Source organism: Acomys minous (genome assembly GCF_964271855.1).
Source record: "Acomys minous genome assembly, chromosome: 6".
Classification (NCBI taxonomy): Eukaryota; Metazoa; Chordata; class Mammalia; order Rodentia; family Muridae; genus Acomys; species Acomys minous.
Window position 1 is genome coordinate 96119070 of NC_140487.1, and position 16585 is coordinate 96135654.

Consider the following 16585-nt stretch of genomic DNA (forward strand, 5'->3'; position numbering starts at 1 on the left):
AGGGAACAGCCATGGTAGCAGTTGACTACGCATACAGAGCCATGATCTCAACACAGAGAAAGGCAGAGATAGGAAAGGGGCATACTTGTAACCTCAGCTGCTGCAACAATCAGGAAACAAACCATTCTTGGACCTGATACCCTCTTCTGGCCTCTGAGGGCACCAGGAGGCATATGGTGCATAAACATGCACGAAAGCAAAACATCCATACATATGAAATAAATTAAATAAATCCTTTTAAAATTAATTTTTTCTGTCATTCTAGTTTCAGGAAAATTATTAAATTGCTTAGGGAAAATTAACACAAGCAAAATCTTTTAAATCAGCATTCTTCATATAAACGCAAGATTAAGTTAAACAATATTCCAGTTGCTCTTGTTTTGAAAGAAGTTTTATGGCTTGTACACATACTTTTTTATCTGTCTATCTATCTATCTATCTATCTATCTATCTATCTATCTATTTTTCTGTCTTATTTGGTTTTGTTTGCTTTGGTTTTCTGAGAGAGAAAGAACATGAAGTTGGGTGGGCAGGGAGTTGGAGGAAGAGAAAGGATAGGATCAAAAAATATTGTATAAAAGTTTTTAACCAATGAAAAATGTTTAATAGGCAAGACTAAAAAAAAAAGTTCTATCTGTAGAGCAAGAATGGCTGAAATGTTACCAAAAAAATCCCAAAAGACCAATAAATGCTAAAAGTGTGCTTTGCTCATTAGCAACTTTCTTCAGAATAGAAAGCAATGGAGGCTCGCAGTGCCGTTAGTGTCCCCCAAGCACTGAAGAATACAGACTCTCAGGGTGACATGGGGCTGTGGAAGGGAAGTCTCCAGGGCAGGTTTAGTGCCTGCAGGGCTCAGCCTTGATGGAGAAAATCCCCGGGGAAGAGGAGTCTCGGCTTCTGCAGATAGAAATAGAAATTGTCAGCCACGCATGATCACTGTGTTTCTTGGGGACTTGTTAAGAAAAATGCTCTGGGGTTATTAGAGGGGGCATGTGAGGGCATCTGTGGGAACGAAAGAGGATTTCTTCTTAGAGTTTTCAGAGCACTGAAAACCCACAGCAGACCCCTCCTCTCAGGCCGCTGCATAGGCTGGCCCAACAGATAGCTGCACTGCCACTCTCCTAACGTCTTCTCATCTGTGCATAAAACTGCCTTGTGATTGTCTTCAGAAAGTTGCTTTCAGGCCATGAAAGTTTAAGAAACCTTTTTAAAATTAAATTAAATTTTTATTTTTTTATTTTTTACGTATACATTTATATTATTCCACATATATACAATAGACCGCCTATAGCAAGAAGAAGCATGACACAATCAGGAATTATATAAATGTTACATTCTTAGTGGTTTTGGCTATTTGTATTTGACAGCCTTGAAGAAAACATCTTTCCTATCTTGGTGACTCTAAAATCATGACTACAAAGGACAGTTTAAAAATTCTTAATGCCATGGACTAAGCATTCAAGTCTGGCCTCAGAAGTAATGAGAAAGTCAAGCTGCTAAGAAACGGAGAGTGGCTAGCCCAGAGACTCAAGGCGGAACCAAACACGACTGGCTAAAGTAAAATAAAATGAAGTAATAAAAATGATTCCTAACGATATTCTGCTGTGCTCATAGATTGGTGCCTTGTGATCAGAGAGGCTTCCTCTAGCAGCAGACAGGAACAGAAGCGGAGACTCATAGCCATATTTTATACAGAGATAATCTAATCTCCTTCAGGACCCTCCCATCAGAGGTTGGGGAACCCTGTGGAAGAGGGTGAGGGAAGATTGTAGGTGTCAGAGGGGATGGAGGGACATCAGGGGGACGTGGCCAACCAAATCAACTAAGCAGGGCTCACATGGGCTCACAGAGGCGGAAGCATCAAGCGCAGGGCCTGCGTGGGTCTGCACCAGGTTCTCTGTATATATGGTATGGCTGTTGGCCTGGTGTGTTTGAGGGACTCCTACCAGCAGGAAAGGGTGAATCTCTGACTCTTTTGCCTGCTCTTGGGACTCTTTCCTCCTATTGGGTTGCCCTGTCCAGACTCAACATGAGGGGTTTTGCCTTGTCTTATTGTATCTTGTCTCGTCCTGTTTGGCCCTTCAACCTCCAGCACCCACATGGCAGCCCACAGCCATCTATCACTGTAATCCCATGGGATCCAATGCCTTTTTCTGGTGTTCAGATGTACATGTAAAAAAAATGCCTATTTACATATAATATATATGTTTTTTTAATTAAAGAAAAAATCCTCCTAGAACTAATTTAATAATTTAGCAAAATGTTTGAGGACACAAATAATACACATTTTGGCAAAAGTGATATTTTCTGGAAAATTTATATTGTATATTGAGGATGAGGAGGAGAAGGGCCACCATGGTGACAACTACCTCAGTTCATTACCTTTAAGGTGTGATGGCTCATGTCTGAAATTTCAGCCCTTAGGATCCTGAAGCAGGAGGGTTTCTGGGAATCTGAGGCTAGTCCTGAATACAGTGTGAGATCTTACTTCACCAATCATACAAAAAGAGAGTGAAATAAGAAGTAAACTAGGATGAAATTAAAGATTCAAGCAGAAATAAATAAAATGGGGAGTAGAAAACATTTGAGAAAATGAATGAACTTTTTAAAAAGTTTCTTTAAAAGATCAGTGAGATTAATAAATAGGAGATTGGTCATAGGAAAAGAAGAGAGAAGAGATTAACGCTAAAATTTGCAATGAAAGAGGGACTGTTACTTTGTGACCTATACAACAAAGGTTATAGGGAAATACCACTACTAACATAATAAAGTGTGTCACACTTAGAAAGATATAGAGTAGCAGAACTGTTTCAAGAAGGAATAAAAAAACCAAAACGTAGCACATTAAATGATTTAATTAGTAGTTTATCAGCTTCCCAGAAAAGCTAAAGGAACAGATGGCTTCAACCACAATTCTGCCCAACTTTTAAAGTTCAACACCAATCCTTCCAAATTTCAAAACAGAGAAAAAAAATAGAAGACTAAATTTTCCAATTCATTCCTCTCATACCAAAACCAAGACATTGCAGAAAATCGACCGCTCTCATAAACGTTGATCAAAATGCCCTCAAGAACATGCAAAATAATTGTATATGATAATGTAATAAATATTGTCAAGAAAAAGGCTCCTAGGTCACATAAAGGGCCATGTGGGAGTTGTTAGTCAGACCTAAATCACAGCAATTGTGGTTGATCCACAGAGAACTGCAGTTCTCTCATCCAAGAAGTGTCTCTTTACAGCATGACAGAAATCCGCAAGTTGTTTGCAGTGCCAAGAGCAAGTGATCCTGGAATGAACAGTTCCAGTCAGTACATGTACAACACAAACTTTACACCTAAGACTCAGGGAACATCGTGGAAGAGGAGGCGGGAAGACTGTAATAACCGGAGGACCAGGAAATTGCTGTGGGATTGTGTCTCAGAACTGACAGGGAAACGTCACCCACCATACATCAATGATATGGCTCCCAATGTTGTTATTTTGGGGGGTGGGACAGAAGAATCTCTCAAGGAACTTGAAGCTCACCAGTTGGCTTGGCTGTCAAGCCACTCATCTGTTTGTCTTTGCCCCAACCTCCCAGCATTAGGCTTACAAATGTGATACCCGGATTTTACATGGGTTTGGGGAATTCAAACTCAGGTCCTCATGATTGCTCAGCAGACACTTAAACTGGGATATCTCCCCAGGCCCTGTTTTCATGTTTTCTACACCCCTTATGCCTTGGAGTCCTCCAGGTCCCACCACAGCCTTCCTAAGCACGGGGCACACCATCCATCACCTTATCCTGGCACCAAAAGGTTCCCCAACCCAAGACCCCTGACTTTCTCAATCCAGGGTCCTGTGCAACCCATGGCATCTCCCCCATTACACCTTAAAATCCAGCGGGGACAGATTCACAAGCATCAGCTGATTAAATCAACTGGAACATCAGGTCCAGCCTAAATTACATATTTTGCCACATTTGTTTCCTATAAACTGCCCTATACTGTCATTGTTTCATTTTGCTATTGTGGAAACTGAGGTATAGAGGGTTGGTTTCGTGCTAGTTATTATCCTATTATTAAGTGGCAGAACCAGGTCTCCCTGGGTTTCGCTGAGACACAACCGTACAGCGATTTCCTGGTCCTTTAATTCTCACAGTCTTTCTGTCTCTTCTTCCTTGATTTCCTGGGGTTTGCTCCCATGTTGAGTATCTATTTATTACTTCATCTTGCCTCCATGAAGGATCCCACTGTTACTTGAGTCATATTTCTTTCCCTCCAGAAACTCAAAGTATTTCAGGGCTACAAAATTCCAGCACACAACATAGCCCGGTTCCCATCAGGGCATGATCAAAAGAACGAGACGCTTGAGGGGCTGAGCACAGAGAGCCCCACCTTGACTCCCCACAGCCCCTGAGAAACATGTCCATGTGCTTATGGTTCATGGAAAGCTTTCTTGACATGTCTGCTCAGCCTTCTCCTTTGCAAGTCTTCCCTGTGTATGTGTGCATGTTCACAGGCATGTGCACATACATACAGAGACCAGATGTTAACCTCAGGGTGTTATCCAGGTGCCTTCCACCCTATTTGGAGACAGAGTCCCTCATTGGCTTGACGCTTACCAATTAGGCTTAGGCTATCAGGTGAGCAGGCTCTGTTTTCTTGTCTGTGTGATTATAAGTACACATCACCGTGTGTAGTTTTTACATGGATGGGTTCTGGGCATTGAACTCAGGTCCTCATGTTTGTGCGACAAGTTATTTATCAGCTGAGCCATCTCCCTGGGACCTGCCCTCGCATTCCTTAAGCCGTGCATTCACTCCACTTGATCTTCGCACATCATCTCCACTGACAGCCAAGGAGGAAGAGGAAAGGGCTCAGGAACATGGAGGAGACTTGGGCTTGGGAGGATCAAGAGTGTTGGCTCTGGAGGCCTTCTGTACCACGTGGAAGGGATGAAACCTGCACTCAGGGTCTGGGAGGGCCGCAGTGGGACCCAGAGGACCCGAAGACACAGAGGGCTCATTAAGAAGCTGCAGCTTCATCTTCCCGGAGGACTGGAAGTAGAACGTTAAAGGAAAACCTAGCCTGCTCCTGGCTCGACCTTCACACAGAGCCTGCGTCAGGTGAGGAAGGAGAGGCAGAGGCAGTTGCCTAAGACGTACAGTCCTCAGAGTCTTACCTGCTGCCCCTATCACCTGTACCTCATCTCCCTTCACCCACCTTCCAATTTCCCATCACCCCTACCCCATCTCCCATCACCCCCACCCTCAACCCCCATCTGTTTGCCCCACCACTGCCTGCTTCACATTTCATCCCTGGCTTCTGCTCTCTTCTCTCTGATCTCTGGTGTCTGTCCTGCTCTGGTCACCAATGTCTCTGTGTGGCTCTCGCTGATTATTTGTGTTCTCTTTATTTGTTGTTGTGTTATTCAGTCACAACAGACAGCAGCGGGGTGGGGGGGGCGGGGAGCAGGAGGCTCTTTCTGTGGAGATGAAGAAGTGGGCTCTCTTCTGCATTCCAGGGTCTGCATGCTTGGATTGAGATTCAGGACAAGGGGACACCATGGTAGTGAAGGTAAAGATGGGGATGAGGAGTTATAGTAAAGGCTTAAAAAATCCGATGAGAGTCAGGAAGCTTGAGGCAGACATTGGAAGTAGGAGGAAACATGCACAGTCGTTGGAGGGCAGTATTAGAGTGGAGCCTGACACCCTACCATTCCCTCTGGAATGCCTTCAGCCTAGGAGATCATAATCGTGCTGACTCCTCTACCCACTCCTGGCCCTTCTACTGATCTCCCTTTCGTGACATCCTCTTTATTCTCTACATTCTGGTCAGCTTTTAGTAGGGACTGTGTGTGAGATGCCTGCCTACTAGGAGCCTCTGCAGTAGCTCAGGCACCAGGCTTAGGCGAAGCTGGAGGACAAGAGGAGAGAGAAACATGGCAAGGAGATCTTTTCTTCCTTCTGGAGTGTGCTGGAGACTCTCCTGCCCCATCGTGAGCAGGGTTGTTTGCAGTGCAGGGTTGGTTGCGGTGCAGGGTTGGTTGGTTGTGGCGCAGGGTTGGTTGGTTGCGGCCCAGGGTTGGTTGGTTGTGGTGCAGGGTTGGTTGGTTGCAGTGCAGGGTTGGTTGCAGTGCATTCTTGCAGGTGACTGTTTAGGTTTTGGCGATTCTTTGATGGAATTCAGAAGCCCAGGGCAGCTGAGTTCCCCTTAGAGCTGCCCCAGAAATGCCACATGACACCAAAAGCTTCCCTTTTGACGTGACTCCCAACTTTATCTCTGGGAGCCTCCGAGAATAAGACTCATCTGGGCCACATAATAAAGTTCGTCTGTGTCTCCACTTGATTTGTAGCGTCCAGAGGTTCTGGAATGCTCTTCACCTTTCAGTTGGAGAAATGTCCCTCCTTGTTTCAACTCCCCTTCATTCAACGTGGCCTCCAGATCCTTCCTCATAGCCTGTTTTGATTTGTCCACAGCCCCCTTTAGGTATGGTCCAGGAGTGTTAGTGCTCTTCAGCAGATGGTCTGGCTACCCCAGACACAGCATCACCGGCACTGATCTACCAGGATCCTTTCTCAATGATGTAGCCTCATGCTGACCTTTAGGATGCTCTTTATGACCTGATGTAAGCCATCATCTATTTCCCAGGAACCTGCTGTCTCACGTGAGCTTCCTGCAGTCAGTTCAGTCTTTTCTTTGAGTCAGTAGCTCACTCTGTAGCTCAGCCTGCTCTCGATCTTTCTGTGTAACCCTGGCTGGCCTCGAACTCACGATCCTGTGTCTCGGTGTTCTGAGTGTTAGGATCACAGGTGTGTGGTGCCACCATGGCCAGCTGTAATTGGATGTTTTAGTCAGTTGTGGGGAGATTTTACATCTGTGCTGTAACATCGTTGTTGTTGGCATCAGCCAGATGTCTTATCCAGTTGAGGCAAAGCATCTGGTTTTCAGCCCCTGGGTCAGATCTTCCTCACTTTGTATACAGGCTGCCATGAAGAAAGTGTACTTGAGGCTGGTCTGCAGTCACAGTCCTATGAATCTGTGTGCACTGCATCCTCATCCCTGTCCCTTCATCTCTGCCCCATTGGACCTGGCACTCAAGAAGCTTGTTCCTCCTCACAGCTCTTGACACATCACTTCTCTCCTCTGTTGTCTCTTCCTTTGATGTATACGTGCTCGGGCCTCTTTTTTTTTTCACCTTAGTTAAAACTCCCCCATCTCACGTCCTGATCCTGACATCCTGACATCTCACCTCACTCATTTTCGGCCCAGTCCACCCCTCAGAACCCAGTGCAGTCTGACGTCTGCCTCAAAGCAAGGAAGGTAGCTACTGTTCTGTCTTAAGTAGAAGTTAATGTACAGAGTCAAGCAGGAAGGCTCTTGTTGGGGGTGGGGGAGCTGGTAAGTAAGGGCAGGAAGAGGCAGAACCGTTGAGTAACTCCATGTGAAAGGAAGTGTCAAAAACTTCCAGAGGATCAATAAACACAGATAACAACTAAAATTTACTAAAAATCTCCTCTGATTATGAGGTTGTGTATCTACCCCCACATCTCTGATGTTCTCAGATGTCCCAGTCACAAAAGGAAGGGTTATGGATATATGTCTTCATACAGGAGTGGGGGGGGGTCTCAGCTTCATCTTCCCACTCTGTAGCCTGTGCCAGGGAGACTGAAGCAGTGTGGCATGTAAGGATAGGTCCCAAGGGAGAGGAAAGCGGGGTGGGGGGCACTCGGTGGAGGTGGGCTTGGGGGATGGTGAAAGGAAAAGAAATGACGTCCTAGAGGTTCTGGCCCGAGACACTAAACATTCCAAGTTTAGACCTCAGTCCTTGAACTAGTATCTATCACAAGGAAAATTAAGGCCTTGGGATGGGTGAGGGCCCTAAATGTACGTTCTAAGCTGTGCCACTAGGTCCATCTCTCTTTCTGCAGCAAAAGAATGCAAGGCCTCTCCTGGGAGAACCACAGCTCCGTGTCAGAGTTCATCCTGCTGGGCTTCTCCAGGGATTTCCGAGTTAACGTAATCCTCTTTAACGTCTTCCTCTTCCTCTACCTCTCTACACTTGCGGGCAATGGGCTCATTGTCACCTTGATCCACCTGGACTCCCACCTGCACACGCCCATGTACTTCTTCCTCAGTGTCCTTTCCTTGCTGGATATGAGTTATGTCACCACCACAGTGCCCCAGATGCTGGTACATCTTGTCTGCCAGAAGAAAACGATCCCCTATTCTGGGTGCGTGGCCCAGATGTACATCTTTCTGGTGTTAGGCATCACTGAGGGCTGGTTGTTCTCGGTCATGGCCTATGATAGATATGTAGCCATTTGCCACCCACTCAGATACAAGGTTATCATGAGGCCTTGGCTGTGCGGGGCAATGGTGGTCTTTTGTGGACTATGGGGTGTCAGCTGTTCTCTGGTCTACACTGTATTCACTATGAGGCTGCCCTACTGTGGCCCCAATGAGATCAACCACTTCTTCTGTGAGGTCCCCGCTGTACTGAAGCTTGCCTGTGCAGATACGTCCCTCAATGACCAAGTAGATTTTATCCTGGGTTTCATCCTTCTCCTGGTACCTCTCTCCTTCATCCTGGCCTCTTATGTCTGCATCTTTGCCACCATCCTGAGAATCCGCTCGGCCCAAGGTCGACTGAAGGCTTTTTCCACCTGTGCCTCCCACATCACTGTGGTCACCATGTTCTGTGGACCTGCCATGTTTATGTACATGAACCCTGGGGCCAATGCCTCCCCAGAGAGGGACAAGAAACTGGCTCTGTTCTACAATGTCATCTCTGCCTTTCTCAACCCCATCATCTACAGCCTCAGAAACAAAGACGTGAAGAGGGCTTTCTTCAAAGTAACAGGTTGGGGACGAGCTGCAGAATGAGGCCACTTGAACACAGAAGGACACTGTTGGACCCAAAAGAGCAGTCTTTTGTCCTCCCACCCTATTGTTCCTCATCACACAGAGGATGGGCAAGGACCTTTCTTAAGGGGAGTAATGCACAAAGGCAGATTCCTGGTATGACCTGCTGATGGTCCAGGTGGTCTATTCTCAGGCATCAAGGGATCCATCTGGAGACAGACTGCTAAATGTCCGATTCATTTCTTTTTCCTGGGTCATCAGAGTCTCTGACACAAATGAAGCATCATTAACATCTGCTGTTTAGTGACAGTGCGTGATGAGTGGGCATATCAAATCTACTCAGGATGCTAAGACAAGGTAACCCTGAGGACTTGGGATCAATAAATTTATCTCATCTCAGTTGGGAGAAAGAGCAATCTTCAGAGGAAGGGAAAGTGACCTCAGTTCTCCTTTACTGCGGTAAAATGCCCGCACAGAAACAACAAAAGCAAGGAAAGGTTTATATTGACTCGCAGTTGTAGGCTATGACCCATCAGAGAAGGGAGCCTGAGGCGGCTGCTCACACTGTAGGCACAGATGGAAAGCAAAGGAAATGAATGATCAGGTTCAGCCTGATTTCTCTCTCTCTCTTTTTTTTATTCAGTACAAGGCCTTGCTCTGCAAAACGGTAGTACCCTTCTCTCATCTCAGTCAAGAGTCTTCCCACTCCAGCTAACCCAGTCTAGATAAGCCCTCACAGGTATGCTCATGAGTAGTCTCCTGGGGAATTCTAGATCTCACCAAGTTGACAATATTAAACATCACATTAGGAACATTATATAGGGATTGACCACTGTTCAGGGCCTCAGGATATACAAACACCGGCTCCCTCAGCAGATGCCCTGCTGTGGTGTCTCTTAGTTCACAGATGAAGCATCATCTGAATCATATCATTATGATTACAAGCTTGTGCTTGGCATATTGATTCCTTACCTGTAAAACTGGGATGATGGTGATAATTATAGCAAACCACCTTATGGGACTGTTATGAGAGGTTAAAATAGGTAAAAGTCTCTAAATGTTGTTTGGCCTATTAAATCTCTGCATAAACATCACTGTCCTAACATCCCATTTGTCAAACAACATCAGCCCAGGGAGAGCAGACATTCTGCCTTTAAGAAAGGAATAGTCATTGACAAGCTTAGCATCTGTTTGTATTTCAGTCTGTGGTGGGTTTAGTAGAAACCCATCAACTCAGTCAATAAACTGAAGAAAATATAACAGTGCCTCAAGATGTTGCCTGAAGACACCCTGATGTCAACCAGGCAGACAACTGCACAAAAGTTTTCTCATTAATATCCCACGTGACCGAGATTTTAATAAACTTTTTTGCTCAAACCTGAACTGAGTAGCAGTGGTGTTATTCAAATATTTGATTTTAGAAGTTGCTGAGGCAGCAGACATGGTGGGCGTGCCCGTAATCATAATCCCAGCACTGAGGAGGCTCAGGCAGGAAGGCTGATAGATTACAGAAGGCCAGTTTATGGCCCCATAAGGTCCTTGGTACCTCAGAGGAAGTAGAGACAAGATTGTTCTATAGAGTCTTGAGTCACACTCAGGGAGACAGGATGGATTTGAAGAGGGTTTTCAGGACACTTTGTCCACTTTATGAGATCTCTTCCACAGTCTGCCCTTCAACTCCTCCCACCAGCAGGGGTCAGGAGGAAGGCGGTCCCAGTATTTGTTAGCCCTTGGCATTCCATAGTTCATACAAACACTCCTAGACTTTTCCTGCCCTAAATTCAGCTGTGGCTTTTGAGATCCCAAAGCATCAATGCATAGGCATGGCAGACTATCCAAGAAGTGCCTCAGTGAGATGCTGCCAGACTTTTGTGCTCAATCAGAATTATCAAACCTCCATTGATCAACAGGAGTCAGCAAAATAGTGAAGACTTCAATATAGGTAATACTGATTCCGTCCAGCTAGATGTCAGTGAAGACCATTTGAATTTAGGATGAAAATGACAGGGACAGGAGAGCATTTGCTGGCCATCTTTTAGAAAACAGTAAGGAAGTAGAATTGAAGAGAAATGTTGGTAGGAGAGAGAGAGAGAGAGAGAGAGAGAGAGAGAGAGAGAGAGAGATCAGCGCTGAGCCCCAGATATTGTTGTGGGATATCCACCAGAATGGACCTCAGACACAGGTTTACACCAATAGAGAGTCTTTATTAGCTTGCCAGTGACTACACTGGGTGTTCAGGGTCCCAGTGTAGCCCTGAGCCTTTCTCAGGGTGATACTTTAAGTACACAAAAAAACATGTCTTGGGTTGACATACTTTGGTTAACAAGAACAGTTAGTCAGAAAGAGAACTCTAGAAGCTAAAAGGCAAGGTTAGTATATTTAGAGACTTCTCCAGAACTATGGACTTTGATGGATTAGGTCTTTATTTTCATTTTTGGCTGGTGGGGATAAATGCTGAGTTTTACAGACTGAAAAGTTCTTCCATCATGGAGTCAATTGTGCTAAGATATGGGGTCTGTTACAATATGGCTTTGCTACCCAAAATGATTAGCCAGTTACTTGGTGGCAAGTTGACTACATTCGAACACTTGTTTCATGGAAAGGACAATGCTTTGTCCATACCGGAATATTCTGGTTACAGATTTGCCTTTCCAGCACATAACACTTCTCCCCAAACCACCATCTGTGGACTTACAGAATGTCTTGTCCACCATCATGGTATTCCATACAGCATTGTTTCTGATCAAGGAACTCAACAGCCAGAAATATGCAAAAGTGGGCCCATACTCATGGAGTTCACTGGTTTTACCATGTTCCCCTGAAGCAGCTGGTCTTATGAAGTGATGGAATGGCCTCTTGAAGACATGAGTAAAATGCCCATATGATGGAAGTAGCCTAGAGAGCTGGGGTAGCATTCTCCAGAAGTCAGTATATGCTGTAGTCAGTTAGTCCAACAGTGGCATCTCCCAATGGAAAATCCAAGAATCCAGTAGTTCTTTCAATCCACAAGGCTGGATGACTCATCTGGTCTTCAGTGTATGTCAGAATCCTGAAGAAGCAGGCTGTCATACCAGTGAACCAAGACAGAGGACAAGCAAGGAACAAAAACCTCTTTCTTCTTTGTTCTTTATACAGGCTGCCAAGAGAAGGTGTGGCCCATATTTAAGGTAGATCTTCTGGTTCAAGGGAGATCTTCCTACCTCAGTGGTCCAGTTAACTAAAAATCCCCCATAGGTGTGTGGCTCAGGCTCTGGCTGACAGAGAAAGTTGGTAATTAGCCAGACCAGACCACTTTGGATCTAATAGGCAAACTTATACTCAGACCCTAAGTGGAAGTAAGGGAGCAGACAGCCAGAAATGAGTGCATGGACACACTAGAAGCGGAGAGCTTCACAGTAGGGTAGGGTTTACAGAAAGAATAACTTTCTTTTTAATTATTATTTTATTAATTTATTCATTACATCTCAATTGTTATGCCATCCCTTGTATCCTCCTATTCCTCCCTCCCTCTGCTTTCCCCCTACTCCTCTCCCCTATGGTTGTGACTGAGGGGGACCTCCTCCCCCTGTATATGCTCATAAGGTATCAAGTCTCTTCTTGGTGGCCTGCTATCCTCCCTCTGAGTGCCACCAGACCTCCCCTTCCAGGGGATATGGTCAAATATGGGGCACCAGAGTTCATGTGAAAGTCAGTCCCCACTCTCCACTCAACTGTGGAGAATGTCCTGTCCATTGGCTAGATCTGAGTAGGGGTTCTATGTTTACTGCACATATTGTCCTTGGCTGGGGCCATAGTTTGAGAAGGACCCCTTGTCCCAGAACTGCCTGTCATAATGTTCTTCTTGTAGGTTTCTACGGCCCTCTGGATCCTTCTAGTTCCCCATTCTCCCATGCGTCTCTCACCTAAAGTCCCAATAGGATGTCCTTCCCTCTGTCCCACTTTCCTAATAAGTGAAGACTTTCATGGGACATGCCCCTTGGGCTAGTATGCAGATATAAGTGAGTATATACCATTTGACTCTTTCTGTTTCTGGATGAACTCACTCATTATGATCATTTCTAGTTCAATCCATTGGTCCACAAATTTCGGGAATTCCTTGTTTTTAATAGCTGAGTAGTATTCCATAGTGTATATGTACCACAGTTTCTTTATCCATTCTTCTACTGAGGGACACTTAGGCTGTTTTCATGTTCTGCCTATTATGAATAAGGCTGCTATGAACATGGTTGAGCAAATGTTCTTGTTGTGTGGTGGAGCATTTTCTGGGTATATTCCAAAGAGTGGAATAGCTGGATCTTGAGGAAGCCCTATTCCCACTTTTTCTGAGAAAGTGCCAGATAGATTTTGAAAGTGGGTGTACAAGTTTGCATTCCCATGAGCAGTGAAGGAGTGTTCCTCTTTCTCTACATCCTCACCAGCATGTGGTGTCACTTGAGTTTTTGATCCTAACCATTCTGATGGATGTAAGATGGAATCTCAGAGTCATTTTGATTTGCATTTCTCTGATGACTAAAGACTTTGAGCATTTCTTTAAGTGTTTCTCAGTCATTCGATATTCCTCTGTTGAGAATTCCCTGTTTAGTTCTGAGACTCATTTCTCAATTGGTTTGTTTGGTGTAGTGGTGTTTAGTTTCTTGAGTTATTTATGTATTTTGAATATTAGACCTTTGTCGGATGTAGGGTTGGTGAAAATCTTTTCCCAGTCTGTAGGTTGTCACTTTGTTCTGTTGACAGTGTCTCCTGCCTTACAGAAGCTTCTCAGCCTCATGAGGTGCCATTTGTTAATTGTTGACCTTAAAGCCTAGGCTGTTGGTGTTATGTTCAGGAAGTTGTCACCTCTGCCAATGTGTTCCAGGCTCTTGTCCACTTTTTCTTCTAACTGACTTAGTGTCTCTGGTTTTATGTTGAGGTCTTTGATCCACTTGGATTTGAGTTTTGTGCATGGTGACAAATAGGGGTCTAATTGCATTTTTCTACATGTAGACATCCAGTGGACCAGCACCATTTGTTGAAGATGCTATCGTTTTTCCATTGAATAGATTTGGCTTCTTTGTCAAAAATCAAGTGACCAAATGTATGTGGGTTCATCTCTGGGTCTTCAATTCAATTCCATTGACCCACCAGCTGAGCCAGTACCATGCTGTTTTAATTACTATTGCTCTATAGTACAGCTTGAGATTTGGTATGGAGATTCCTCTGGAGGATCTCTTATTGTATAAGATTGTTTTTGCTATTCTGGGCTTTTTGTTTCTCCATATGAAGTTGAGAATTGATCTTTCAATGTCTTCAAATATTGTAGGTATTTTGATAGGAATTGCATTGAATCTGTAAATTGCTTTTGGTAGGATGGCCATTTTTGCTATGTTAATTCTCCTAATCCATGAACAAGAGAGATCCCTCCATATTCTGATGTCATCTTCAATCTCTTTCTTCTGAGACTTAAAGTTTTTTCAAATAAGTCTCTCACTTGCTTGGCTAGAGTTACTCCTAGATATTTTATATTGCTTGTGGGTATCATAAAGGGTGTAGTTTTCTTAATTTCATCCTCTGCATGTTTGTCATTTGTATATAGGAAAGCTACTTACTTATTTGAGTTAATTTTGTATCCAGCCAATTTGCTGAAGGTGTTATCAGCTGTAGGAGTTCTGTAGTGGAATTTTGGGGGTCGCTTATATACACTATCATATCATCTGCAAACAGGGATAATTTGAGTTCCTCCTTTCCCATTTGGATACCCTTGATCTCCTTTTGATGTCTTATTGCTGTGGCTAGAACTTCAAGAACTATATTGAAGAGATATGGAGAAAGTGGGCAGCCTTGTCTTGTCCCTGATTTTAGAGGAATTTCCTTGAGTATCTCTCCATTTAATTTGATGTTGGCTATTGGCTTGCTGTATATATAGCTTTTATTATGTTTAGGTATGTGCCTTGTATTCCTGATCTCTCCAGAACTTTAAACATGAATGGGTGTTTGATTTTATCAAATGCTTTTTCTGCATCTAAGGAGATGATTGTGTGGTTTTTCTCTTTCAGTTTGTTTATATGGTGGATTACATTGATGAATTTCTGTATATTAAACCATCCCTGCATGCCTGGAATGAAGCCTACCTGGTCATGGTGAATAGTGTCTTTGATATGTTCTTCTATTCATTTTGCAAGTATTTTATTGAGTATTTTTGCATCAATGTTCATAAGAGAAATTGGTCTGAAATTCTCTTTTTTTGTTGGGTCTTTGTGGGATTTAGGTATCAATGAGACTATGGCCTCATAGAAAGAAATCTTTTGGAGTAGCTTGAAGAGTATTGGTATTAACTCCTCTTTGAAGGTCTGTGCTGAAACCATCTGGTCCTGAGCTTTTTTTTGGTTGGGAGACTATCAATGATTGCTTCTATTTCTATAGGCAAAATAGGGCTATTTAATTTGTTTATCTGATCTTGATTCAACTTTGGCAATGGAATCGATCAAGAAAATTGTCCATTTCCCTTAGACTTTCAAATTTTGTGGCATGAATGCCTTTAAAGTAGGATCTTATGATTCTTTGTATCTCTTCAGTGTCTGTTGTTATGTCTCCATTTTCATTTTTGATTTTGTTGATTTGCATAGTGTTTCTCTGTCTTTTAGTTAGTTTGGCTAAATGTTTGTCTATCTTGTTGATTTTCTCAAAGAACCAGCTCCTGGTTTTGTTGATTCTTTGAATTGTTCTCTTTGTTTCTAACATATTGATTTCACCCCTGAGTTTGATTATTTTCAGATGTCTACTCCTGTTGGGTGTTTCCACTTCTTTTTTTCCTAGGGCTTCCAGATGTGTTGTAAATTGTTTATGTGGGATGTTTCCACTTTCTTTCTAAAGGCACTTAATGCTATGAATTTTTCTCTTAGCACTGCTTTCAGTGTGTCCCACAAATTTGAGTATATTGTTCCTTCATTTTCATTGAATTTCAAGAAGTCCTTTATTTCTTCCCTGACCCAGGTGTCATTAAGTAGAGAGTTGTTTAGTTTCTGTGTGTATGTAGGCTTTTTGGTATTGCTGTTGTTGTTGAAGTCCAGCCTTAGACCATGGTGATCTGATGGGATACAAGGCATTATTTCAATCTTCTTGTATCTGCTGAGGCTTGCTTTGTGACCTACTATGTGATTACTTTTAGAGAATGTTCCATGGGGTGCTGAGAAGAAGATATAATCCTTTGTGTTTGGGTGAAAAGTTCTGTAAATATCTGTTAGATCCATTTGATTCATGACATTGGTTAATGAAGTTATTTCCTGGCTTAGTTTGTGTTTCAAAGACCTGTCTTCAGTGAAAGTGGGGTGTTGAAGTCTCCCACTATTAATGTGTGGGGACCGATGAGTGGCTTAAGCTTTGTTAATAGTTCTTTTATAAATATGAGTGCCCTTGTAGTAGGAGCATAGATGTTCAAAAATGTGATGTCATCTTGGTTGACTTTACCTTTGATGAGTATGAAGTGTCCTTCCTGTTCCCTTTTGACTAATTTTGGTTGAACGTCTATTTTATTAGATATTAGAATGGCTACACTACCTTGCTTCTTGTGACCATATGCTTGGAATATTTTCCCCAACCTTTTACTCTGAAGTAATGTCTGTCCTTGTGGGTAAGATGTGTTTCTTGAATGCAGAAGACTGTTGGGTCATATTTACGCATCCACTCAGTTAGTCTGTGTCTTTTTATTGGAGAATTGAAACCATTGATGTTGAGAGATACTAATGACCAGTGTCTGTTAAGT

General features: G+C 43.5%; 1 protein-coding gene across 1 annotated transcript; it reads left to right on the plus strand.

Moving 5' to 3' along the window:
* Nucleotides 1-7920: 7920 nt before the first annotated feature.
* Nucleotides 7921-8868, plus strand: LOC311599804 (putative olfactory receptor 2B3; the record flags this gene model as incomplete). Its single annotated transcript, XM_084785838.1, has 1 exon — nt 7921-8868. One exon carries the CDS (start codon nt 7921-7923, stop codon nt 8866-8868), a length of 948 nt encoding a protein of 315 aa, XP_084641964.1.
* Nucleotides 8869-16585: the final 7717 nt, after the last annotated feature.